At 46.8% G+C, this 27,940-nt stretch overlaps 3 protein-coding genes across 5 annotated transcripts in view; 2 read left to right on the forward strand and 1 right to left on the reverse strand.

Annotated features, from left to right (window-relative positions):
* Positions 1 to 27,940, forward strand: part of LOC141121843 (uncharacterized) — a 215,238-nt gene that overhangs the window by 128,530 nt on the left and 58,768 nt on the right. The gene's annotated exons all lie outside the window — the stretch shown is intronic.
* Positions 1 to 27,940, reverse strand: part of LOC141121817 (uncharacterized) — a 116,437-nt gene that overhangs the window by 51,384 nt on the left and 37,113 nt on the right. The gene's annotated exons all lie outside the window — the stretch shown is intronic.
* Positions 7,315 to 16,622, forward strand: LOC141121863 (uncharacterized). The gene is made up of 6 exons (XM_073611616.1): positions 7,315 to 7,400; positions 10,351 to 10,567; positions 10,653 to 10,880; positions 10,963 to 11,169; positions 11,424 to 11,565; positions 15,318 to 16,622. The coding sequence occupies exons 1-6, from the start codon at positions 7,339 to 7,341 to the stop codon at positions 16,328 to 16,330; spliced, it is 1,869 nt and encodes a 622-aa protein (XP_073467717.1). The 5' UTR covers positions 7,315 to 7,338; the 3' UTR covers positions 16,331 to 16,622.

The following is a 27,940-nucleotide window of genomic DNA, read 5'->3' on the forward strand; positions in this document are numbered from 1 at the left end:
GTCCGTTTATGAAGCAGTGAAATCTAATCCGGCATTCATAGAGGAGATCTTTCTCCTCTGTGTGCCAGTTTATGAAGCAGAGTAGATTGCTTCACCTTTGGAGAAGTGAAGTGATCTACAAACGCTTCCAACACTGGAGAACGGCCCCTGATACTGGAATCTTGTGTGACTTTACGAGATTACAGTACCAGAAATTCACAGAAACACAGAAATGTCAGTTTTTGAAGCAGTGATAAATTATAACCGCTCAGTACACTGACAGATGGCGTGGTTAATGTTAATAAAATAGCGCATCCCCCTACATTATATATATATATATATATATATATATATATATATATATATATATATATATATAAATATATATATATATATATATATATATATATATATATATATATATATATATATATATATATATATATTTATATATATATATATATACACACACACACATGCATTGTATAGACATGTATATCATAGTTGCCAACAATCCCAAATTTGGGACCCTCTTCCCAATTGGAGGCTGTTCCGAATCAGGATTTTGCCCAGGGAAATCGGGAATGTTTGCTTTTTTTTATTTTTGGAGCAGCTGGCTTCAGCAAAATTGCCGCTGGCACCGCCGCTAGATCCTTCCCCCTTGTGTTCAGTGGAGAGAAGAAGGGGGCTCGATCCGTGCAGCCAATGAATCAGCTTCTCCTCTCACAATACTGAAGCCGGGGTTAGCTGCACGGATCGGCCCCTCCCCTCTCCACTGAACACACGGCGCCGGCCGCTCATGCCATGTTCATTCTGCTCTAATGGACATGTGCTGGGAGGGGAGGGTCTGCACTGGCACTGATAGAGGGGGTGGTCTGCACTGAGGGGGGCCTGCACTGATAGAGGGGGTCTGCACTGAGGGGGGTCTGCACTGTTAGGGGGGGTCTGCACTGATAGGGGGGTCTGCACTAATAGGGGGGTCTGCACTAAGGGGGGTCTGCACCAAGGGGGGTCTGCACTGAGGGGGTCTGCACTGAGGGGGCCTGCACTGATGGAGGGGGTCTGCACTGAGGAGGTCTGCACTGATGGAGGGGGTCTGCACTGAGGGGGGTCTGTATTGAGGGAGAGGGGTCTGTACTGAGGGGGTCTATACTGATGAGGGTGGTCTACACTGAGGGGGTCTAAACTGATGGAGGGGGTCTGTACTTAGTGGGGGGGCTGTACTGAGGGAGGAGGATCTATACTGCTGGAGGGGCGGTCTGTACTTAGTGGGGGGTCTTTACTGAGGGAGGGGGGTCTGTACTGAAGGGGGACCATAGTTAGTGGAGGGGGGGTGACACCAATTTTTTTCCACACCGGGTGACACCAGCTGTAGTGACGCCACTGGCTCTTGTCTCTGCAGAAATGTAACTTTAATGTACAGGAGGGGGTTAACTATATACAGGAGGGGGGGTACGTGTATACAGGAGGGGGGTTAGCTATATACAGGAGGAGGAGGGGTTAGCTATATACAGGACGAAGGGGGTTAGCTATATACAGGAGGAGGGGGGTTAACTATATACAGGAGTGGGGTTAACTATATACAGGAGTGGGGGATAACTATATACAGGAGGGGGGTTAACTATTTACAGGAGGGGGGTTAACTATGTACAGGAGGTGTTACTATGTACAGGGGGGTAACTAGGGGGAGAGGGGAAACTATGCACAGGGGGAGGGGGTAACTTTGGCTCTGCCTGGGACACTGATTTAAGGACTGAGGCTGGGAACACTGGTGTAAAGACTGACTCTGCTGGGGGCACCTGATGCAAGGAGGGACTCTGCTGGGGGGCACCTGATGCAAGGAGGGACTCTGCTGGGGGCACCTGATGCAAGGAGGGACTCTGCTGGGGGGCACCTGATGCAAGGAGGGACTCTGCTGGGGGCACTTGATGCAAGGAGGGACACTGCTGGGGGCACCTGATGCAAGGAGGGACTCTGCTGGGGGCACCTGATGCAAGGAGGGACTCTGCTGGGGGCACCTGATGCAAGGAGGGACTCTGCTGGGGGCACCTGATGCGAGTACAGACTCTGCCGGGGGCACCTGTTGCAAAGAGGGACTCTGCTGGGGGCACCTGATGCAAGGAGGGACTCTGCTGGGGGGCACCTGATGCAAGGAGGGACACTGCTGGGGGCACCTGATGCAAGGAGGGACTCTGCCGGGGGCACCTGATGCAAGGAGGGACTCTGCTGGAGGCACCTGATGCAAGGAGGGACTCTGCTGGAGGCACCTGATACGAGGACAGACTCTGCTGGGGGCACCTGATACAAGGACAGACTCTGCTGGGGACACCTGATGCAAGGACAGACTCTGCTGGGGACACCTGATGCAAGGACAGACTCTGCTGGGGGCATTTGATGCAAGGAAGGACTCTGCTGGTGTTTGGAGTATCTTTATCTGCTGATTGCTAAACTTTCTAGAATACACATATTTCTATTGTTGTGTAGGATCTGGGGCTGCTGTCCCTTCATTCCTCTCTCCCCTTTCCCTCTCTATCTCTCATTCATCTCAGACTCTAACCACACCCCCTTTGAGCCACGCCCATTTAAACCTCACCCATTTTCAGTGCGCCGCTGGTTTCTATTTTATTGCTATGCCACACCTACAAACTCATGCCCCACCTCCTAATTATTATATGGCTCCGCCCACAGCCAAAAAAGTGTCCCACAAATTTTTTTTGCAATGTTGGTAACTATGTTATATACGCACACATTATATATATATATATATATATACACTTAAATATGACAGTGGGACATGGTTACAGTGTTGGGGGGTCTGAACATAAGTTAAAAATCTTCCTCCTTCCCCCTCAGATTCTCCGGGATTCTCTCTTCACTCCCCAATTCTCCACCTCTGAGCTGGTGAATCTGGGAGGGTGAATTCTGACACAGATCACCAGTGAAGCACTGAGATCGCAGCTTTATAAACTGACCATTTCTGTGTCATTCAATGAGGATTCTCGGTGTGCGGAGATCATCGGAGAACAAGTTCAAACTCTTCTCCCCCCAATTATCTCTGTTTCATAAACTGTTTATGGACTGTGATCAGCGGTGATCCTGGGGAGCACCACTGTTCACTGCTTCATAAACGGACACCTTAGTGTGAACACGGCCTTGTGCTGTGTGTATGTACTGTATATCCTTCCCCTTTTTCTCCTCCCTGAGTGTGTATGAAGAGGCGGAGCTCTGAGTGTGTATGAAGAGGCGGAGCTCTGAGTGTGTATGAAGAGGCGGAGCCCTGAGTGTCTATGAAGAGGCGGAGCTCTGAGCGTGTATGAAGAGGAGGAGCTCTGAGCGTGTATGAAGAGGAGGAGCTCTGAGTGTGTATGAAGAGGTGGAGCTCTGAGTGTGTATGAAGAGGAGGAGCTCTGAGTGTGTATGAAGAGGCGGAGCTCTGAGTGTGTATGAAGAGTCGGAACTCTGAGCGTGTATGAAGAGGCGGAGCTCTGAGCGTGTATGAAGAGGCGGAGCTCTGAGCGTGTATGAAGAGGCGGAGCTCTGAGCGTGTATGAAGAGGCGGAGCCCTGAGTGTGTATGAAGAGTCGGAGGTCTGAGTGTGTATGAAGAGGCGGAGCCCTGAGTGTGTATGAAGAGGAGGAGCTCTGAGTGTGTATGAAGAGTCAGAGCTCTGAGCGTGTATGAAGAGGCGGAGCTCTGAGCGTGTATGAAGAGGCGGAGCTCTGAGCGTGTATGAAGAGGCGGCGCTCTGAGCGTGTATGAAGGGGCGGAGCCCTGAGCGTGTATGAAGAGGCGGAGCCCTGAGTGTGTATGAAGAGGCGGAGCTCTGAGTGTGTATGAAGAGGCGGAGCCCTGAGTGTGTATGAAGAGGAGGAGCTCTGAGTGTGTATGAAGAGGCGGAGCTCTGAGCGTGTATGAAGAGGCGGAGCTCTGAGCGTGTATGAAGAGGCGGAGCCCTGAGCGTGTATGAAGAGTCGGAGGCCTGAGTGTGTATGAAGGGGCGGAGCCCTGAGTGTGTATGAAGAGGCGGAGCCCTGAGTGTGTATGAAGGGGCGGAGCCCTGAGTGTGTATGAAGAGGCGGAGCTCTGAATGTGTATGAAAAGGCAGAGCCCTGAGTGTGTATGAAGAGGCGGAGCTCTGAGTGTTTATGAAGGGGCGGAGCCCTGAGTGTGTATGAAGAGGCGGAGCTCTGATTGTGTATGAAGAGGCGGAGCTCTGAGTGTGTGTGAAGAGACGGAGCTCTGAGTGTGTGTGAAGAGGCGGAGCTCTGAGTGTGTGTGAAGAGGCGGAGCTCTGAGTGTGTGTGAAGAGGCGGAGCTCTGAGTGTGTGTGAAGAGGCGGAGCTCTGAGTGTGTGTGAAGAGGCGGAGCTCTGAGTGTGTGTGAAGAGGCGGAGCTCTGAGTGTGTATGAAGGGGCGGAGCTCTGAGTGTGTATGAAGGGGCGGAGCTCTGAGTGTGTATGAAGAGGCGGAGCTCTGAGTGTGTATGAAGAGGCGGAGCTCTGAGTGTGTATGAAGAGGCGGAGCTCTGAGTGTGTATGAAGAGGCGGAGCTCCTGCTGGAACAGCGGTCGGAGGAGGAGTCTAGGAGGGAGATGACAGAAAGCTCAGCAGATTCTCAGGAGTGAGCGAGGAGGATCCAGTTCCTTTGCCATCGGAGGTGAGGAGAGTGTGAAGGATGTTGGTGACTCTGGTAGATGACAAGCTGGGAGTCATATTGCTCTCCAGGCTGATTGAATCCATGAGGAAGAGAGCTGCCTGCTAGCAGCTGCGTGGGCTTTTTCACTCACCTTCCTCTCTTCTCACACACACAGAGACACACAGAACTGCTTGCTTTGTAGCCTCCCTATTGGAAGAGACTGAGAGCCAATCACCAGGAAACAGCAGCAGAGAAGTGTGGAATATGAAGTCTAAACACAAGGCAGCCTGATCGACTGTAAGGGGACAGGACTGCAAATCCCAGGCTGCACTGATCAGAGTCAGGAGAATTGTGGGAGAGACTATAAAAGACACAGAGAGAACTAGGCCAAAAAGCCTTGTTTCTGAATCCCATAAGGAGAGCAACCCCTCTGTTGCTGTGTGTGAGGGGGGATTGTGGCCTACCAAGGGCCACACAGTCTGCAGCTCCAGCCCAGAGAAACAGAACCTGGATGCTTCCGGAAGCATGCTCTGCAGCCGCATGGAGTGTCATGGAAGAGGCAGTTTCAACATTACAGAGACCGAACGCCATAGCGACACACCTGCAGCCAGGAGAGTCGGTCGATCGCTCGCTCTCTGAAGGACCGCTGATTGCATATAGGATTGGTGAGAGGGCTTTGCCCAGGAACCTTATTGCATTCCATAAGATACCACACCTGAACACTGTGCACAGACACCTATTATCTGGATCACATAGAGGAGTACTACATCACAGCACCAGCCACTTTACATTCCTCCTCATCACCCTGTTATATTGAGGGACCCTTGTTCACAGAGCTCCTACATGCCGGTGAAGAGAGCAAACGCAAAGCTTTGCTCATAGAACATTACTGTTGTTGTTCTTAAAGGGGACACTCCACTGGTGTTTAAATTACTTCATTGTGTGTATTGGAAGTATTATAGGCCGGCCTGGGATTCCCCTTTAGCCATAGCATTCTACATACATCAATAGCGTGTTTGGGGGAGCCTATTTAATCTGTGTACATTGTAATTTACCCGTAATTTGTTGCATAGTGTTACGGACTGTTTCTTTTTTTTTTTTTTTTGAAAACTGTTTCAACCAAGTCCTGGCTACTTACACAGGCCTTGGTTGACAAAATGTTAATCTAAACTGTATTCTGCTCCAAGTAAACTTGAAGAACAGAACTGTGTTGTGTATTATTATCGGGTTATTCCATCAACCATCTTGCTAGGTGTGCCAGGGGGGCTGGGACAGTTCTTTGGGGTTGAGAGGCAGAGTAACGGACTGAACCAATAAAAGCAGCTCCTTCGGGGTTGTTGTTACATTTAATACAGCACAAATATCATAGGATTAAAGAAGTAAGTACAAAGTGGAAGCAGTGGATCTGCAGGGAACATCATCTTGAGCACAAAGCACTTCATGTTGTATATGAATTTGCACATGATTCTGTTTATTTAATTTATTGACAAACACCATAATATCAATGAAGTAGGTGTAAAGTGGAAGCAGTAGATCTGCAGATAATATTATTTTGAGCACCTAGCACTTTATACATGAATGTATCCACATATTTTAGTGTATTTGTGATGATTTATGTGCACACACAATAGGACAGCGCTGTGACACATAATGCTCTTCTAGTTGATAAAGGGAATACTTACCTTTGTTACAGCAGCAGTCCGGTATAAGTTATTTTTGTAGGTAATATATTTCTACGCCCCTTGGTGGGAGTGGAGATGACCTATTTATAAGGATATACAGTACATTAGGGATGAGCCGAACACCCCCCGTTCAGTTCGCACCAGAACTTGTGAACAGACCAAAACTTTGCACGAACGTTAGAACCCCATTGGAGTCTATGGGACTCGAACGTTCAAAATCAAAAGTGCTAATTTTAAAGGCTTATATGCAAGTTATTGTCATAAAAAGTATTTGGGGACCCAGGTCCTGCCCCAGGGGAGATGGATCAATGCAAAAAAAGTTTTAAAAATGGACGTTTTTTCAGGAGCAGTGATTTTAATAATGCTTAAAGTCAAATAATAAAAGTGTAATATTCCTTTAAATTTCGTAGCTGGGCGGTGTCTATAGTATGCCTGTAAAGGGGCGCATGTTTCCCGTGTTTAGAACAGTCTGACAGCAAAATGACATTTCAAAGGAAAAAAAGTCATTTAAAACTACTCGCGGCTATTAATGAATTGCCGGTCCGACAATACACATAAAAGTTCATAAATAAAAACAGCATGGGATTTCCCCACAGGGGAACCCGAACCAAAATTTAAAAAAAAACTGGCGTGGGGGTCCCCCTAAATTCCATACCAGGCCCTTCAGGTCGGGTATGGATATTATGGGGAACCCCACGCCAAAATTTAAAAAAAAATGACGTAGGGGTCCCCCTCAAAATTCATACCAGACCCTTTTTATGACAATAACTTGCATATAAGCCTTTCAAATTTGCACTTTTGATTTCTCCCATAGACTTTTAAAGGGTGAATTTGCCGCGAACACCCCAAATCGTTCGCTGTTCGGCGAACTGGCGAACAGCCGATGTTCGAGTCGAAGCTCATCCCTACAGTACATACACACACAGCACAAGGCCGTGCTCACACTACGAGATGTTTCTCGGGGCTGCAGTTCCTCTGATCTCCACAAGGTGGTGATCTCACTTCTACCCAAACAGGAAGTCTCTATGGAAGACAGGAAGTGATGCCAGGTACACAGAGGACATATAAAGTAGAGGAGGCACTGCTGAATCTGGCGACAGAGGAGGTAATATGTAGATTAACTCTTTCAGGGGGATCAGTTGATGATTAATATATTTTGCTTCCAAAGTTGGCCATACATGGTTCAGTTTTATCGTTTAGCCAGCGGGCTGAGAGGAAAAAAAGGAAGCAATTGGAGGGGGATGGGGGAATCCTCCCCGCTGCACTATTGTATTCTGACAATGGGGGGCGCTCCTCCGCTCTCAGAATACACAGATCAGTGATGAAGCTATTGGCTGCAGCCACTGATCAAGTGGCTTTTATCCGACAGTGACCACACATGGATGGAAATGTGACCGATCCCTGCTGAACCAGCTGAATTTCCATGTCTCTATGGTCACCTTAAGTCTGGTTTCAACAAATCCCAGGTCACCATGGTGACTAGAAATGGCGTCCTTCTGGCTCCTGAGCTCTTGTCAGCCCATTCTAACTGTTGGTCTGAATGATGTTTCTGCCTGAAACCCGGACACATTATTCAGACAGGAATGTGGCTCGGAGCGGGGCCAGGCGGGAGGGTGAGGGGAGGAGGAGATGATGGCACCCGACATGTGAAGTGAGGGGTGGACTGGACAGGACAGGACAGGACATGAGAGGACTCATCTCACTGAGCTCCCGCTGCCGATCTTTCTCCTTTCTGCGGCCGCATTACTGTCACCATCGGCTCCTGCTTCCCCCCACAGCTGCCTGTGTCCCTGCAGAGCCCTCCGGCAGAACAGAGAGGAAGGAGCGGGACCGAATCTCCAACATGGCGCCACCTCGGCACTGCCACAAAGATCCCCACAAGGTGCTGAGAAACAGGACTACAGAGTCCTTACAGGAGTAACCAGGACAAGCCTGCAAAGCAGCCAGCTAAGAAACCAGCCAGGGAGGGACATGCTGCTTTATGTACACAAGATGTCCTCTCCATCCACTCTACTCTCACACACTGCTGGGGGAGATGTACAGGACATGCAGGAGAACACAGGGGAATGGGGGATTGGATTACTGTCCTTCACCCCATGTCCTGTGTTCTGCACCCTTCTCCTGCACCCCATATCCTGTGTTCTGCACCTCATGTCATGCACGATTTGTCCTGTGTTTTGCACCACATGTCTTGCATTCTGATCACTGTACCCTTCCCCTGCAGCCCATGTCCTGCAGTGACCTACACCCTTCTCTGGTACTCTGCATCCCATGTCCTGCATTCTGTGGTGACCTGCACCCTTCTCCAGTACCCTGTACCCCATGTCCCGTGTTCTGCACCCTTCTCCTGCATCCTATGTCCTGCATTGTTCTACACCCAACTCTTGTACTCTGCACCACACGTCCTGCATTCTGCACACTGTACCCTTCTCCAGCACCCAATTTCCTGCATTCTGCACCCTTCTCCTGCATCCCATATCCTGTGGTGACCTACACCCTTCTCTGGTACCCTGCAAACCATGTCCTGCATTCTGCACACAGTACAGCATGTCCTGCACCCTTCCTCTGCACCTTGCACCCCAAGTCCTGCGCTATGCACCTCACAAATTACTTGCCCTACCCCAGGTGCCAATAACCCACACTTCCCTGAAAAAAACTCACTGTCTCGTAATTTTTTTAGCTGACTCCTAGATTCAACTAAATATGTCAAGCCCCGCCTTAAGTGACTTCCTCCCCTCCCCCTCATCTCCTTCATTATGTAAGTCATGCTGAGATAATCTCCCATTGGCTGAGCAATATTCTCATTTGTCTCTGAGCTCCTTCTTGCTATTCCTCGTCCTGCCTGTTGTTTCCTTGGATTGATTTTCTGTGTAGTGACCCCGGCTTCATCTCTTGGATGCGCTCGTCTGTTGCTTGTCCTGACTTTTATCCTGATTCCTGGATCTCCTCCTCATCTCTCCTCCATATCCTCTTACACAGCTTTTCTCCACACCTGCAGTGATCCTGGGGGGTGGAAACTTGGCACCAGCACTCAGCAAAATCCATCCCCACCATTAGGAGCTCTGGAGAAAATTGTCTGGTATTTACACTCCTTTCCTCCGCACGTCACCTGATCACATGAGAGCTTACTTTCACAGATTCCTGACAGATTTCTGTATGGTAAAGGTCAAAGTTCACTCTTCACTTTAGGAGAGGTAGGATGCACCCAGGAGCAATGATTTGGTTTGCATGGGAGACTCATATAGAGGACCCCTCAAATGTCCCTCCATCCAGAGTCTATATGTCCTATGACATCACACTGACCTCACAACTCCTCCTCCCAATGTACCTCCATCCAGAGTCAGAGAATACTATGACATCACACTGACCTCACAGCTCCTCCTCCCACTGTCCCTCCATCCAGAGTCAGAGAATACTATGACATCACACTGACCTCACAGCTTTCTCCTCCCAATATCCCTCCATCTAGGTTTTTTTTCTGATGCTTTTAGGATGTGGGCGGACTCTTGGCATTCTCACTAGCAAAGTGGGACTGTTGGTCCTGCGTTGTATGTAATGATGTCAAAATGCCTGCAACAAGCTTTTAACCTGCATAGTGTGGGTAAATTATACCTCAGTGTGCCTTTAATAAAATGGAGACCTGAATAGTGAGTTGAGGAGGATTCTGGGAAAATCATTTGAATTTACTATCTGTGTTCATATCCTAGCGTTTTCCTCCTGTGAAGTCTGGAGATCATAAGACCATCACATTGCCTCCACCTCCCTCCCTGATAGAATAGAGAAATACAAAGAAGATTCTAGAACTCACCAGAGAGATAGAGAAGTGGTGAGCAGTGCTGGGAATTCTGGGAACATTATCCAGTAATAGACAAGGGATGTGTCTGGATGGTGATTGTATCATTGTGGGAATACAGAGGATGTCCCCGTCCTCTGTATTCCCAGAAATCCACACAGGAAGGTCACACCATCCCTCACCATTATCAGGTAGATGATTGACAATTATTGGTAGTTCTGATTAATACATAGCATGTTTGTTACAATGAATGTTTTATTGGATCTTTGAGAGTGGAAACCTCTGGAATTATTTTATTGATGTTAAAGAAGAGTATAAAGAGGAGGATGAGGAGTATGGAGTGATGAAGGAGTTTTCAGAAGTACACAAGGTTATGATGGAGCCACCAAATACCAGGAACCCACCAGAGAGATGTCCTCATCCTCTGTATTCCCGGGATTCCACACAGGAAGGTCACACCAACCCTCACCATCATCAGGTAGATGAGGAACACTGATGGTATCATTAGGATCTGTACATTATCTGCATTGTTACCATTGATGCCATTTTTATTATATATTCAGAGTGGAAACCTGAGAGATTCTAAAGTTGAAGTTAAAGAAGAGATAAAAAAGGAGGATGATGAGGATGGGGTGATGGAGGAGTCAGAGTTTCTAAAAGCACGCAAAGATCTGTACCAGGACACCATGGTGGGGACATCCAACTACAGAAACCCACCAAAGAGATGTCCCCGTACTCTGTATTCCCGGGATCCCACACAGGAAGGTCACACCATCCCTCACCATCATCAGGTGAGGGATTATTGACAATTATTGGTAGTTCTGATTTATACACAGCATGTTTGTTACAATGACTGTTTTATTATATATTCAGAGTGGAAACCTCGGGGATGATAATATTGTTGTTAAAGAAGAGTATAAAGAGGAGGATGAGGAGTACGGAGTGATGGAGGAGTTTTCAGAAGAACATAAGAATATGATGGAGCCACCTAATACCAGGAACCCACCAGAGAGATCTCCCCAATCTCTGTATTCCTGGGATTCCACACAGGAAGATCACACCATCCCTCACCATTACAAGGTTGGTGGGATAGAGCATCTAGAACAGTGATGGCGAACCTTGGCACCCCAGATGTTTTGAAACTACATTTCCCATGATGCTCAACTACTCTGCAGTGTGCAAGAGCATCATGGGAAATGTAGTTCCAAAACATCTGGGGTGCCAAGGTTCGCCATCACTTATCTAGAACATGGACTCGTGGTTGATGATGTGTGGATTTTTTTATGTGACCTTATAGTTTTTGGATTACATTTTCTCTCATTTTCTTGATTTAGAGTGGAGATCCAATTGATATAGATTTTTGGGGTATAGCAGAAGAAGAAGAGACGTATGTGAGGGATGATCAGCAGTCTATGGAGGAGGATGGAATAACGAGGACATTTATAGAGGAGGACACTCCTACAGAGATCAGCACAGGTGGGTGATTAACACTAAATACATTTCTCCACCCATACTGCTCACTGATTGAAACAATTCTCCCAGGATTTCTTGCTCTGATGTTTGCTGGCTGTGCCAGGTGGAGGGATATGTCTGTATAGTCTCAGACCCAAGTCACTGAGTGCAATCTCAGGAGATGGGAGGCAGCGGTGTCGGATCTCTGCAACTTGTCTTATGTGAAAATTTAAAGGGTATGTTTACCTTTACAGAAAACTCTGTAAGGTGAACGTACACAGGTCTCCCTCCTCGCCTCCCTGGTCCTGCTGATCTGGGCCACGGCAGTCTCCGGTTCTAAGCCCCAGTATATCCGTGCCAGGTGTCCGGGGCTTAGAAATCCTCTGAGCTGACTTTCCAAATCGTCCCCCGTTAGGGGGTAGTTTTGGAGCATTCCAATTGGTCAGCGATGTCACATGGGCGGCGCCGACCTGTCAGCAGCTGCATAGCCCGTCCTGTCAGCTATGGAGAAGACTGGTGATTTGATTGGAGCACAGACTTTTACTTGTTGATAATAATGTGATAGCATCCTCAGACTTTGGAACCTTAAACAGAAAGTGATAATGAGGGAGGCGCTAATAACCCAATGATGGTGGTCTTCAGGATCAGTCCAGTCTTCATCATGGTTGTCCCCCCCCCCCCCCATCCTCACTCTCTGACCTCTGGTGGGGCTCAGCCCCGCTGTTATTCATGACTAAATCATGGACTAAATAAGCAGAGGTGGCTCTAGGCTTTGTGAGGCCTAAGGCAAAACTTGGACATGAGGCCATACTCACGCCCATATTTGGAAAAATAATTCAAGTGATAAAAATTAACTGTATAAATTGCATATATTAGGAACCTTAAATCCTTTGAACTATGAATTCACAGCTTCTAGAATTTTATTTAACCAATTCTTCTTTAATCAAATACCATTAAACAGGGTATGTATATGTGTGTGTAATATATATATATATATAATTACACGCACACAAATATAGATGACGTGTGCGGCTGTAAATAGCAACAAAAGTCAAAACCCATATTTATCCATTTACATGAAGGTCAGTTAATATAACCCAACAAGCACAGAGTTCCCCCTTACATCAGAGTCTGCAGGATTCCTCTTTACAGTGCAAGGGGACTTTTGATTTAAAGGTGAATGCTGCAGACTTTCTTGCAAAGGGGAACTCTGGTGACCAGAGATCACCTTATATCAGAGTGCACAACATTCCAGTTCACATCAGAGTTCCCCTTTACATCAGAGTCCGCAGATTTACAATGGGGACTATGATGTGGGGGAACTCCGGTGACCACAGACCACCTTCCACCGAGTTAATGCATTAAGGTAAGGCGGGTTACTGTTATAAGGGGGAACCTTTATATCCGTGCTCCCTTACCTTACTGTATTCACTCCCCCCTTACATCACTGATCCCCCCTCAGACTGGCCTTGCAGGGCTGTCACTGACCTCCTCTCATGTGCACCGTGCAGGGCTCAATCAGATGGTCCTCTCTGGGCTCCAGCTTGATGGCTCTGGTTTCATCCTATATTCTCCTCTCCACAGTCCACACACGTCTGACTCCTCTTGTGACCCCTGTACTGGCAGCGCTCTCCCACTCCTAACTCCTCTGTAGGCCCCCCAGAGACTACAGACATGATGCAAGAGATGGTCAGAGACTGTGCAGATATGATATAAGAGATGGTCAGAGACTGCAGACATGATACAAGAGATGTCTAAGACTGTGCGGACATGATACAAGAGATGGTCAGAGACTGTGCGGACATGATATAAGAGATGGTCGGAGACTGCAGATATGATACAAGAGATGTCTAAGACTGTGCGGACATGATACAAGAGATGGTCAGAGACTGTGCGAACATGATACAAGAGATGGTCAGAGGCTGTGCGAACATGATACAAGAGATGGTCAGAGACTGTGCGGACATGATACAAGAGATGGTCAGAGACTGTGCGGACATGATACAAGAGATGGTCAGAGACTGTGCGGACATGATACAAGAAATGGTCAGAGACTGTGCAGACATGATACAGTAGATGGTCAGAGACTGTGTGGACATGATACAGTAGATGGTCAGAGACTGTGTAGACATGATACAGGAGATGGTCAGAGACTGGGCGAACATGATACAGGAGATGATCAGAGACTGTGCGGACATTACTCTCCCATTGTGCCTTTCCTTCATGTGGGGTTAAGTAGAGAGTCCTTTGCTCTACAGAAACTCTTAGCATGAGCTGGAGCTTGCACATTTTTTTCATCACTGTGGTAAGTAAATGGTGTGGTGGGGGCCCTAAGCTGTACATAACTCTTCATGCCCACATAGCTAATAAATGAGCGAGCAGTAGGTTGAAGTGCCCACCCCATATCCACATTTGAGGTGTGTCCTAATACAGATTGAGTATGCCCGCAGCACACACTATACAGCTCCCATAGACAATGCTGTATAGAGGCACTATGATAATGAGCAGCAATGGCACAGCTCATCTGTGTCCAGTCCTAGGCACACCACCCCCTGTTATCTACGGCCTCCTCCCAGCATCTTCATGCTCCTCTGAGCACTCGCTGCATACACAGTACAGGGATCCAGGCACACGTGGTGGGTGAGGAGGGAGATGTCAGCATCACCCTCATTGGATAATGTAACCTCTGATTAGCAGAGTGTGCGGTGGGTGGGGCAGTGTGTTTAAGCAGCCATACACAGTGAGTGAAAGGGGAGCTCGGGAAGGCAATTTTTGTTAGGACATGCGACCCCAGGGGCCTCAGCATTCCCTACAGCCAGTCCAACCTGGGGACACTAACCAGGGGACATTCTCTTCCACACACATGGTAGGCAAATTAGGTGGCCGCGAGGCCCCTGTAAGCGCAAGGCCTTAAAGGGGTTGTAAAGGTAAAAATTTTTTCACCTTAATGCATTCTATGCATTAAGGTGAAAAAACTATTGACAGTACCGCCGCCCCCAGGCCCCCCGTTTTACTTACCTGACGCCTCGAATCTTCGCTCCTCGTCCTCGTCAGCTTCATTGCAGCTCAGCCTGGTCGCTGATTGGCTGCAGTGGATGGATTGAAAGCAGCGCAGCCATTGGCTCGCGCTGCTGTCAATCACATCCGATGACGCGGCGCGCCGGGGGGCGGGGCCGAGTGATACAGCGAGCGGCTATAGCCGCCGGCTGTATCACGGGAGCGCGCCCGCAAGCACTCACCACCGTGCGAGGGAGCTCGCATGAAGGTGGTAAATGCTTGCGGGGAGGAGCTGAAACAGCCGCCGAGGGACCCCAGAAGACCAGGTTCGGGGCCACTCTGTGCAGAACGAGCTGCACAGTGAAGGTAAGTATAACATGTTTGTTATTTAAAAAAAAAAAAATAAATAACTTTACAACCCCTTTAAGCGACTGCCTAATTTGTCTAATTAGAGAGCCGCCTCTGTAAATAAGGAAGTGCAGGACTTCTTGTGTTGGGAAGATGGCAATGAGTGATAGAGGGGGTGGGGACACTCGTCCTATAATCCCCTCATCACTGTCACTCCTATAAAAGACAGTCCTCGTTGTTTCCTCACTCTCTGACTAAGGTCCATGAATAAAGAAATGAACTGGTAGGAGATCAGAGGACCCATTTACTAGTTACCTTGAGGGTGGAATTGTAAGATCCTCAGAGACAAAGCTGCCTGATGTGGGCGGAGTCCTGGTTTAGGGGAACCAATCTGCTCATGTCTAGTAATAATCTTTTTATTTCTATTTTAGTAGATGGACAGGAGATGAGGAAAACCTCAGAGGATTGTCTCACTTTGTCTCCAGACTGTAAAGTAGAAGATGAGGACATCACACAGTATAGTCCAGGAGAAAACCCGTCTACCTCAAATGTCCATCCGACACCACACAGTGTAGATGAACCATCGTATTCCTCTTATCCTGAGGAACCCCAAACTGTGAGGGATGGTGCCGTCCTTCCAAAAGATAAGAGGTTTTCGTGTACTGAGTGCGGGAAGTGTTTTCGTTTTAAATCTGGTTTTAGTCGGCACAAAACATCTCACACAGGGGAAAAACCATTCTCCTGTTTTGAGTGCGGGAAATGTTTTTCGAACAATTCCAATTATCAAACACATCAAAGAATGCACAAAGATGAGAAGCCGCATTCCTGTCTTGAGTGTGGAAAATGTTTTGTAGTAAAAGGGCAACTTGTCATACATCAGAGATCTCACACTGGGGAGAAGCCTTATTCTTGTCCTGAGTGCGGGAAATGTTTTTCAGTTCGCTTTAGCCTTTCCAGGCATCAGAAACATCACATGGGGGAAAAGCTGCATTCCTGTTCTGAGTGCCATAAATGTTTTGTAGACAAATCAACCCTTGTTACACATCAAAGGTCCCACACGGGAGAGAAGCCATATTTCTGTCCTGAGTGTGGAAAATGTTTTTCACAGAAGTCCGATCTTTACAAACATCAGAGATCTCACACAGGGGAGAAGCCATATTCCTGTCGTGAGTGCGGGAAATGTTTTTCAGACAAGTCCAGTCTTTACACACATCAGAGATTGCACACAGGGGAGAAGCCATATTCCTGTCCTGAGTGCAGGAAATGTTTTTCAGAGAAGTCCTATCTTTACAAACATCAGAGATCTCACACAGGGGAGAAGCCGTATTCCTGTCCTGAGTGCGGGAAATGTTTTTCACAGAAGTCTGATCTTAACAGACATCAGAGATCTCACACGGGGAGAAGCCGTATTCCTGTCCTAAGTGAGGGAATTATTCCACACTGAAGTCCTGTCTTCCTGTACATCATGGATCCCACACAACCCTCGAGGTGTATTAGTGCCTTGAGTGCGGGGAATGTCTTCTATGTGAATGTTGTTGGACATCACAGCTCTCATGTGGGGAAGAAGCACACCCTGATATACACCTCAGATATACTCTATGGCTGATCTTCATCATGTAAGAAACAGTTCATAAGGAGATCAGAGATCACCAAAGACATGGATGAAGTGTTGTACCGTGTTGGCCACTGATAGCTGTAGAATAATAAAAATTGAGTCATTACCTTTCATTGGCTGAGTACATTTTGTGGTGTAAGCTTTCATAAACATTTAGAGGTCTATTTTTAACAATTTATTGGATAAAGGTGACAATCATTTTTCCAGCCATGACAAATAGTGGTTGTATTTTGTTTAATACATTGATGATGATAAGTATCACTGGAATTGGCTCCATCGAGTAGCTGAAAAATAATTTTTCATTTTAAATGATTAGAAACTTTTCGTCCAGCTCAGCACAAATAGCCTAATAGCATTTTATTTTACCCCATTCACAGAATGTACATGGCCTATCACCGTGTGAATTGGTATGCAAATCTTTTATGAATAGACTCCTAGGTGTCAGGAAATATTTATTTAACTGCTTGTCACCTGCCCATAGTACATCCAATGAGGACAAATAACACAGCCAGGCTAGTTGACATTCCTGTACCTCACCTAGCACATGTGCATTAGGGCTCCCCTATGATCAGGCCCAAACTGGCCATAAGGCAGACCGGACATTTGCCCGGTGGGCCGGGGCCGCCCACTCCGTTGATGATCAGGCCACACAGCGGGAGGTAAGCGGCGACCGCAGCCTGAACATGGGTAACACAGGCCGCGACTGTCGCTATGCGGCTGTGCCTGTGCCACTTCTGGTGGCTGCATGGGCTGAGCTGTGTGTCTCTCTCACACACAGCTCAGCCTCAGAGCCACGCTGGCAGTTCCACTCTCCTCCTCCAGCCATGGGCGTCTACACGGTGGGGAGAGCTGCAGGCTGCTGACACAATGTTTCCCCCACTCGCCCCCCTCCCCTTCTCATGTCGGCAACACGGGGAAGAGGAGGCTTTCCTGTCTGTTCTTCCCTTGCCATTGGCCACAGCGGAGGGCCAATCAAAAGCAACTAGAGGGGCATCATGGGAAATGTAGTCCCAGAGATAGGTGGCCCAATTGTTCTCAGCAGGGAGCAGACTACAGTCCCCAGCATGCACTCTGCTAGGGTGAAAGAGAAAACCCGGAAACAAGCTGAGGAGTGCTTGTAGCAGCTACTACAGGAGACATGGAAAACGAAAGAGAGGACTGTGCTGGGGGAACTAATAGCCACAGCACCACCAGAGAGAGTCATGCTGTACCGCACCACCAGAGAGAGAGCCACTCTGTACCCACACCACCAGACAGAGCCACGCTGTACCCGCACCACCAGAGAGAGAGCCACACTGTACCCACACCACCAGAGAGAGATCCATGCTGTTTCCCCGCACCACCAGAGAGAGAGCCATGCTGTGCCCGCACCACCAGATGGAGCCACGCTGTACCGCACCACACCACCAGAGAGAGAGCCACGCTGTACCACACCACACCACCAGAGAGAGAGCCACGCTGTACCGCACCACCAGATCGAGCCACGCTGTACCACACCACCAGAGAGAGAAAGCCATGCTGTACCCGCATCACCAGATAGAGCCACGCTGTACCACACCACCAGAGGGAGAGCCACGCTGTACTGCACCACCAGAGAGAGAGCCACGCTGTACCACACCACCAGAGAGCGAGCCACGCTGTACCGCACCACCAGAGAGAGAGCCACGCTGTACCCACACCACCAGAGAGAGAGCCACGCTGTACCCACACCACCAGATAGAGCCACACTGTACCGCACCACCAGAGAGAGAGCCACGCTGTACCACACCACCAGAGAGAGCAACGCTGTACTGCACAACCAGAGAGAGAGCCACGCTGTACCACACCACCAGAGAGAGCCACGCTGTACCCACACCACCAGAGAGAGAGCCACACTGTACCACACCACCAGAGAGAGAGCCACGCTGTACCACACCACCAGAGAGAGCCACGCTGTACCCACACCACCAGATAGAGAGACGCTGTACCACACCACCAGAGAGAGCCACGCTGTACCGCACAACCAGAGAGAGAGCCACGCTGTACCACACAACCAGAAAGAGCCACGATGTACCGCACCACCAGAGAGAGCCACGCTGTACCACACCACCAGAGAGAGAGACGCTGTACCGCACCACCAGAAAGAGAGCAGGTCAGTGTCACTGGGCAGTGTGGGCACAATAGGAGACAGACAGTACTAGCATTGTATGGCCACAATAGGACTGGGACACTGTAATATAAAGGAGACTGTACTGTAAAGGGGCACTGTAATCATTGCAGTGTCCCTTTACAGTGCAGTTCCCTTTATATCACAGTGTTCCTGCACATTACAGTGTGGAGGACCGACACCTGCCACCCCCGCGAATGTCTACCGATCCCCCGCCAGTCCCTGGAAAAGTTGGCTGCTTAGTCTAAAATGCCCGGGCCTATTTTTTTTTCCCAGTCCGGGCCTGACTAAGACTGCTGTGTCTGGTGGACAGCTGATCATGGTGCTCAGTACCCAGTCAATGTGAGCACCCGAGGTATCATGTGATCGCTATGACCAGCCACAGCGATCACATGATATGTAAACAAACCGTCATAAGTGGCTTTCATTCATGAACAGCTTGCTTACTGTGCGATTGTCCCACAGCTATCACATGGTACCTGGCAATCTGTACCATGTGATTAGCTGTAGCCAATCATAGCATCTCAACAGTAAGCAAGCTGTCATAATCGGAAAGCCATTATAACAATGATCATTAGCAACAATATTGTATCCCTGATCACCCCCTCGGGGTAGTATAGTGTCACTATGGTGACACTGAAATGACAGGATGGTAAAAAAAAAATGTTTAAAAAATTTAATCCTACAATGTTTTTTTTAATATACTGTCACCAGTCAGTATCCCTGATTATCGCCACCCCAGTCATATGATGATGCTGTACTGTACTGGTGACACCCTGATCACCCCACACCAGTCATATGATTACGCTGTACTGGTGACACCCTGATAACCCCACACCAGTCATATGATGACACTGTACTGTACTGGTGACACCCTGATCATCCACACCAGTCATATGATGACACTGTACTGTACTGGTGACACCCTGATCACCCCACACCAGTCATATGATGACACTGTACTGCACTGGTGACACCCTGATCACCCCACACCAGTCATATGATGAACCTGTACTGCACTGGTAACACCCTGATCACCGCCACACCAGTCATATGAAAGTTATATATAATAAAGTTGTGCGGCTTTCACGCCGACATCCCTATGCGACTTCACCGTAGTGGCTTGCATACAACTTCTTTTACTGCTTGCCGACGAGCCACTGCAGTTTTACTGTAGCAAAATGGCACGGCTGGGCGAAACGACGTTACCTCATATCGCTTAGCCTTTTGGCAACTAGGGGCCCGAAGCTGATGCGAGTGCCCTGCGGGCGCAATGACCACCGGGCACCCACAATCGCTCGTGACAGAGCAAGAACCGGGATCTGTGTGCGCAATTGTCAGTTAAAGTGGCGCAGTGCCGTATCGCAAAAAATGGCATGGTCATTCAGCAGCCATATCTTCCAGGGCTGAAGTGGTTAACAGAAGTAAATGAAAGTCGTTCCAAAGTTGCACCGGAAGTAGTGCGGGGAAGCTTTTTCTAAGTCGGAGTGACTTGATTGATGGCGTTTAGATTCCTTTCACACTGGCAGCGCGATGGTCATTAGCGCCAAAGCACTGCTCATTTTTGCTGCGCTTTAGCACTGTTTTAGCGGCGCTCTTGCGGTGTTTTTCAGCCACTAGCGGGGCACTTTTTATCTGACAAAAATGGTAAAAAGTCCAGTTTTGCGGCGCTTTCAAAACACTTTTCTGGCGATTTGGAAGTGCTATTTACAGCGCTCCCAAACTGCCCCAAAGATGCTGCTTGCAGGACTTTTTGTAACGTCTTACAAGCGCACAGCCCCAGTTCTAGCATGAAAGCGCCTGAAAAACCTCCTCAGTGTGAAAGTAGCCTTAATGGGGCGCAACTTGTCATGCGACTTTGAACTCTCAAGTCACGGCAGTGTGAACCAGGGCTCACCCTCTAAAGAGCAGATATTCTAGCAAATAAGAGTCAGCAAACCTGCAAGATAATTCAACAAATAAACCTGCAAACAGAACAGGTTAACCACTTGCTGACCAGAACTTTTCTGAAACTTTTTGTTTTCAAGTTTAAATTAGTATTTTTGCTAGAAAATTACCCCCAAACATTTTATATATATATTTTTTTCTAGCAGAAACCTTAAAGAATAAAATGGTGATCGTTGCAATATTTTATGTCATACAGTATTTGTACGGCGGCCTTTCAAATGCAATTTTTGGGGCTAAAATTAAATTTAATGAAATAAATAACAAAACGCAATAGCATCCCCAATTCTTTTGTATAATATGAAAGAAGGCGTTAAGTAAATAGACACCTAATGCCGTGTACACACGACCGGACTTTCCGGCAGAAAAGGTCAGACGGAATTATTCCATCGGACATTCTGATCGTATGTGGGCTTCATCGGGCTTTTTCTTTAGAAAATTCTGACGGACCTAGAAATAGAACACGTTTAAAATCTTTCTGACGGAATCAGTTCTTATCGGGAAAACCGTTCCTCCGTATGCTATTCCGACAGGCCAAAAACGGCGCAAGGGTAGCTATTGGCTATCGAACTTCCTTTTTCTAGTCCCGTCGTACGTCATCGCGTTCCAAACGATCGGTGTGATTGTGTGTAGACAAGTCCGTTTTAGCGGAACACTGACGGAACTCCGTCGGAAAAACCGTCAGAGTTCATTACGACGGAACAACCGGTCGTGTGTACGCGGCATAACATGTCACGCTAACATACATGGTCCAATAACAAATTCAATAAAAGATGGTCATCCTTTATCGACCACTGTCTGACATCTTCGAAAAAACCTACTTAAACTCGCCCTCCTTCTCATTCACCGAAAAGGGCCTTATTTCAAGCAAACCCCCCCCCATGATTAACCATATCTATACTTTTCTTTAAGTCCTATCTCAAAGGTGATCTCTATCTTATAGATGCTGTTTAGATGCCTTCATTATACTTAAGAGTGTTACTTGTTAGGTTCAATACCATTAAGAGAGCTACATATGGTTTGCTGTTATCATTATTATTATTATTTTTTTTTTTCAGGGCTTCGTCTGGGGTTACCGAAGGGGGACAGGCACCAGATGTCCTCAATCGGTCTCCCCTCTCACTTCCTTCTCTCAATTCTCACATAAAATTTCCTTCTCCCTCCTTATCTTTCTCACTCCGAGCCACTCTCCTCTCTTCTTTTCTACGTTCCTCTCCCCCTCTTCTCTTTTGAAAAGATGTTACTATCTTCGCTGAGATTGTATACCCTACATGATGGCAATGTATGTAATCTATTCTTGGATAACACCAATAAAATATATTTGAAAAAAAAAAGAGGGTGAGGGAACAGACTGCGGTTTTCTCCTTCAACAAACTTTATTCAATATATACGAAATACATGAAAGGCATAAACAATAGGTAAGTGCATGGTGGCCCTAAAAAATTGACAATGGTGTCTAGTTTAAAAACACATGCCCGGGATCACAGACATGCTAATACATCCGCACATCATAATCAAAGTGAATCAGCCAACGGATGTTAGCGCCCAAGACATTTTGATTGATATTTCTGGTTATATTTTCTTAAAGGGAATTCATATGTTACTGATATTCTGTTTGAGAAACATAAGGGGAATACAAAGACACTGAATTTCAAAAAAAGACAACTTCCCTAAAATACAAACCTTGCTAGAAGGCATAAATTGGGATAAAATCTCTTGGATCAGAGACCTTCGCCTCATACCCCGTTATGGAACAACTCCAACCTCCCTGAGCTCTATGGACACCCAGACGCAATTTGGTGGACTCGCCTTGGGGTCACTCACTTATCAAACATAATTCATAACAGCAATTTTGTGACCTTTGAGAGTCTAAGGCGGGAAAGGAGCATTAATAATAAGTTCTTTTTCAAATACTTGTTGCTCTGACACGCCATTCGCACACAATTTGGGACGCTGTCTGTAGAGCTCACGGAGACTCCTATGGAGGACTAGCTCTCCTATCCCGGAATCTCAAAACTGGTGATGACATTCTATGGTAGACTGTCCCTGAAGGGGGCCGACCCATTTTAGAACTCACGTGGTAAGTGGTCGGTCTTACTACCTGAGCTCTAAGATAAGGGCTGGGAGGAGGCCACTGAGGTTTGTTTTCAAGATATTATCAGTACTGCTGACTGGTTCATCCAATTTAAATTTATACATCACCTACACTATACTCCGGCCAAGCTGTCCCGAATGGGATTGGGTACTAAATCGCTTGCCCCAGATGTACGTTAGCTGAGGCAGATTTGCTTCATATGTTCTGGAGTTGCCTGGGGCTGGCCTCTTACTGGAGGGACCTGTTTGATTTTTTTTGAGAACCAACTTGCAATTCCTATACCTCGGACTCCAGAAGTAGCACTCTTAGGTATATTAAACGATTTTGTACACAGAACCCACCCTCGAACTCTACTACTCATAATTCTATATTATGCCCAAAAGGTTATACTGTTGCAGTGGAAGGATGTAAACTCTCCAACAACCCAAACCCTTTACCGAATTATTAACGATGAGCTCCCCAAGCTCAAGCTAATATATAAGAGTAGGGCTTGTACAAAGAAATTTACTAAAATATGGCAGCCATGGCTAGATGTCACTAACTCATTCTGGGGTAGGGATCCTGTGGCGAATCTACCTGCGGGGCCACTTTTATCCCATGGAGAACCAGCCATAGTAAAAAATGATACTGCGGTTATGGCAGCTAGCTGCTACTATAACATCAAACCATCACACATGGGGGGATTTACTAAACCTGGAGCAGCTCTGCATAGGAACCAATCAGCTTTCAGGTGTTATTGTCAAAGTTTAAATGAAAAAGCTGAAGTTAGAAGGTGATTGGTTACCATGCACAGCTTCTCCAGATTCTGTGTGCTCCAGTTTTAGTAAATCTCCCCCCACTGTGGCTTTCATATAGTCAATATTTCATCATAAATCACCCCCACCAAGGAAAAGTCCAGATATTCATATGGATAAGGTGCATATTATTACTTTATCCGTATAACTATCTGGACTTTTTTTTTTATTGTGAAATATTACCAGCCGGATTCTCTATATTACCTCCTATATGTTCACAACTACCCCAAACCCCTCCCCCTCCTCACCATCCAATAGAAATTGGAGGAATTGTTTCTTCTTCCTGAAATCCAGACCTAGAGAGGAATAGTGTCAGGGCTGGGCTCAGTCCTTCCTTCTCAGAGCTGGTCGCTCAGCTGTCGGCTAATTGCCAGCTCCCATCTCTCTCCACAGTTACCCAGCTGTTGTTGATCCTGCTCGTCAGTCCTGCCCATTTAAGCTGTCCAGTCCAGGGGAGCTCTGCCTTCGCCTTGGTCACGTCACAAGAAACTATCTCCTGCGTTCCTGTTTAAAGACTGGTTTTGCTGACATCCCTTCAGACTACAGATCCTGCTTGCTGTTCCACTACATTGATCCCTGACTCCTGGCTTGGCTGACTATCCGTTCCGGTTACTGAACTTTGGCTATGTTTTGACTACGTTTGTTCTTTTTACGTTTATTATTAAACAAGTGTGATTTAACTGTACTTCTGTCTCGGCCTGATTTCATGGTTTCTGATAAATAGAAAAGATCGAACAAACACCACAAGTCTTTTTATAGAGATTTATTACATCACATCCAAAACTATTTTACACATATTTGTTCCATGGAATATGAAGAGATTTTTATATCAATAATCCATCAAATCTCTATTTTTATTGGACTTTATTCCCAGCAATAATCAAACAGGAATCCATGCCAGCAATAATCAGATCAATAGGAATGTTTCCAATATCCAGTAATCACGATTTGATAACCAGTGCCCAGAATTATAAATCTATCACATGAAATGGATTTTGTTGAATGGCTGATGTCAATTACTGATTTATTGATTCCCTTATATCAGTGATGGCGAACCTTGGCACCCCAGATGTTTTGGAACTACATTTCCCATGATGCTCCACTACACTGCAAAGTGCAGGAGCATCATGGGAAATGTAGTTCCAAAACATCTGGGGTGCCAAGGTTCGCCATCACTGCCTTATATGATAGAATAGATTGATTTCTCCATGTATTGATCATCCTCTCCATATATCTCTTCACCTTGTCTAACATAATACAAATCCTAAATGTTATAAATCTCAGTCATGTCCATGAATTGTATCTGACTTGGATCTTTATAATTCGATATATGGGACTTTTACTTCATTACCTATTTTTATGTTATCTTCTTACACCTGTCCTGATGAAGTGACACTTTGAAGTCATGAAATGCGTTGATGGTGTATTTTACAGTCTCTTATCCAATAATCCCCTACCATCTGAAGAAAACATTTCAGAGTTTGCTACTTTACTATGGGGGCCTCTACTGACCTCACCCTCATTTTTTTCTTAGGGTGAAAGTTCTCCACCGGGATCCAAATACTGCTTAGTATATTACCATCCGGAATTCCCTGATGACCATGGAGTGTGATCGCCCATTGACTTCAGTGAGGAGACAGACATATTCTCCACAAGTCCTCAGATAGGTTGTCTGATCCCTGGATGGGTTCCCCACAACCTCACAGATGTGAGTCCATGCCCCGTACATCTACCGATCTTCTAGAACAATCTCACACCTTCTGGTATTATCACTACACTTAGTCCCATCTCTCCCATTGTCTTTTATCCTCTTTTTCCGTCTCCTGATGGTTTGGAGAATTTCTACATATTGCTCTCATGACATGTTTACTTTAATTATATGCAGAGGGGAGGGGTACACAGACTCCTCCCAGTGTTGGTTTATGAGTGGAAAGCCATGGACGTGTCATAGTGACCTGGCCAGCTGGAAGCGGTTATATAGATCAGTAGAACATATAGTACATCCATGGCAGCGGAAGTGTAACCTATGGGCAGTTTTTAAATACCAGAATTTTTCTTCATTTCCATGACACACAGAATTTTAAGGCTGGACATGTTGGGTATCTACTTACACAAGTTCATCTTTAATATTTGTGTGCTCCACAAGTACATTTAGTGTATTTTTACGAATTGAGACAATATCATGAGACATAAAAAAATTGGAATTACCACCATTTTATTCTCCAGGGCCTCTGCTTTCAGAAAATGGGTTTTATCTAATCTTCAGGCCCAAAATCTGCATTTTACCATGTGTGCAAAAATAATACAAATCCAGCTTTGGCAGTGAAAGGGTTAATGTGATCTAGATGGGATCACTCTGCTGTGGTCACACTCTAAACATTAGAGCTCCCCCTAGCTGCAGCCTGGTAATAACATTGCTAGGAGGTCTATTCATTTATCTGCTACATACTTCCCATCTTTATATAAACATCTCCTGACATTTAGGGGTCTATTCATAAAAAATGTGCATAGCAATTCCCCCGGTGAAAGTCCATGTACATTTCTTCTGTGTGAATGGGATGGGGAATGAATGTTAGTATGCTCTTTGCTCAGCTGTTTGAATGATTTCCATGGATTTAAAATGAAAAATACCACATTCGGTTATTAGATGGTGCTAATTTCTATGATACTTAGCGCCATCTAAAGGCCAAATGCAATGTTGGTTTATTTAAAGAGCATGTCAACCCGGCATTGATAATCCTTGTATCAGTGGCGGTGCATCCATAAAGGGCGCAGGAGTCACCTCTCTCTCACCATAGATAGATTCATGCATTGCATGAATCTATCTATGGTCGTCGATGTCGCCCCCTATTCAGGTGTACGGCCCCTTGTCGGGCGCCGGGCACCTGAATTACAGCGGCTGGGTTTTTTGGATGCGCCTGATTAGAGGTGTGGGCTCTAACAGGCGTCCTGATTAGAGCCGTAGGCTCTAATAGGCTTCCGAAATGGTAAACAGTGGGCGCAATGCTGTGCATTAGCAGTTTACTCAGTGTTGTGTTAGGAAAGCGAATAAATCGCTTTCCTAACACTGACCCGCCTCTCAGCCAATCAGGTGCTCGGGTCTGGTTACCTGTCACCTGATTGGCTGAAACAACAGGCACTGTGATTGGATGCCTGATAGAGAGGACCGGAGACATCGAGGAGCGTGGACGTGGAGGATGCCACCATGACCCGCTTCGAGACAGGTAAGTCCCGACTCCTGGGCTATCCACACTGGCAGCATTTGATGGGGCACAGTAGCGGCAATTGATGGGCACACTGGCAGCAATTGAGGGGGCACAGTAGCGGCAATTGATGGGACACAGTAGCGGCAATTGATGGGGTACACTAGTGGCAATTGGTGGGCACACTGGCAGCAATTGATGGGGCACACTGGTAGCAATTGATGGGCACACTGGCAGCACTTGATGGGGCACAGTGGCAGCAATTGATGGGCACACTGGCAGCAATTGATGGGTACAGTGGCTGCGTTTGATGGCACAGTGGCTGCGCTTGATGGGCACAGTGGCTGCGTTTGATGGGCACAGTGGCTGCGTTTAATGGGCACAATGATTGCATTTGATAGGCACAGTGGCTGCATTTGATGGGCACAGTGGCTGCGTTTAATGGGCACAATGGTTGCGTTTGATGGGCACAGTGGCTGCATTTGATGGGCACAGTGGTTGCAATTGATGGGGTTTTTTTTCAGTTTTTTTTTTTTGCGCCCCCCCCCAAAAAATTTTGAGCACCAGCCGCCACTGCCTGGTATGTGTCTGCTGTCCCATGTACTGGTATGAAGAAGTCTCCTGTTCTCTTTGTATTGCTTTCTATGTGGGAAATCTCTGGTGTTCCCACCAGTCCCTCTGCTTTCCTGTTAAAAACTGACCACACTAGGCCTGATAGCAGATCATGGTCAGTTCTCTAGCTGTGCTGGAAACACAGTGTGCTCTGCTCCAATGATCAAACTTGTCCTGGCCCAGCCATTCACCATGGAGACAAGTGTGCTGCTGTTTCTCCTCCCCCAGCTCTTATGCAGATGAGAAGACAGGGAATGTGATTAAAAAAAAAAGTATTTATTATGTTTTTTATGCAGCATATCTATACATAAATGTTTTGACTTTCATTTCTATTTTAAACTAAATGGGTTGTTACATACACTTTAACTTATATCCTTCCCTGTGTACTGTACTCATAAGTGTATGAGTATGATCTCAGGTATTAGTATGAAGTCATGTCTGACCGAGGAAACTAAGGGGTCTACTTATAGAAAATTAATTGGACAAATGTGACAAAAAGTTCATTCAGCTGTTACAAATTCTGGCCATAATTTACCACAGTGATTTCCTATGATTGTCAGCTCCATCTAGTGGCCATTACAGGGTATTTTTCCTGAAATACCTCCATCAGTAAAAATACGAGGGGAGTTCAAGTCAAACCGGGAA

The sequence above is a fragment of the Aquarana catesbeiana genome, unplaced genomic scaffold (genome assembly GCF_042186555.1).
Source record: "Aquarana catesbeiana isolate 2022-GZ unplaced genomic scaffold, ASM4218655v1 unanchor233, whole genome shotgun sequence".
Lineage (NCBI taxonomy): Eukaryota > Metazoa > Chordata > Amphibia > Anura > Ranidae > Aquarana > Aquarana catesbeiana.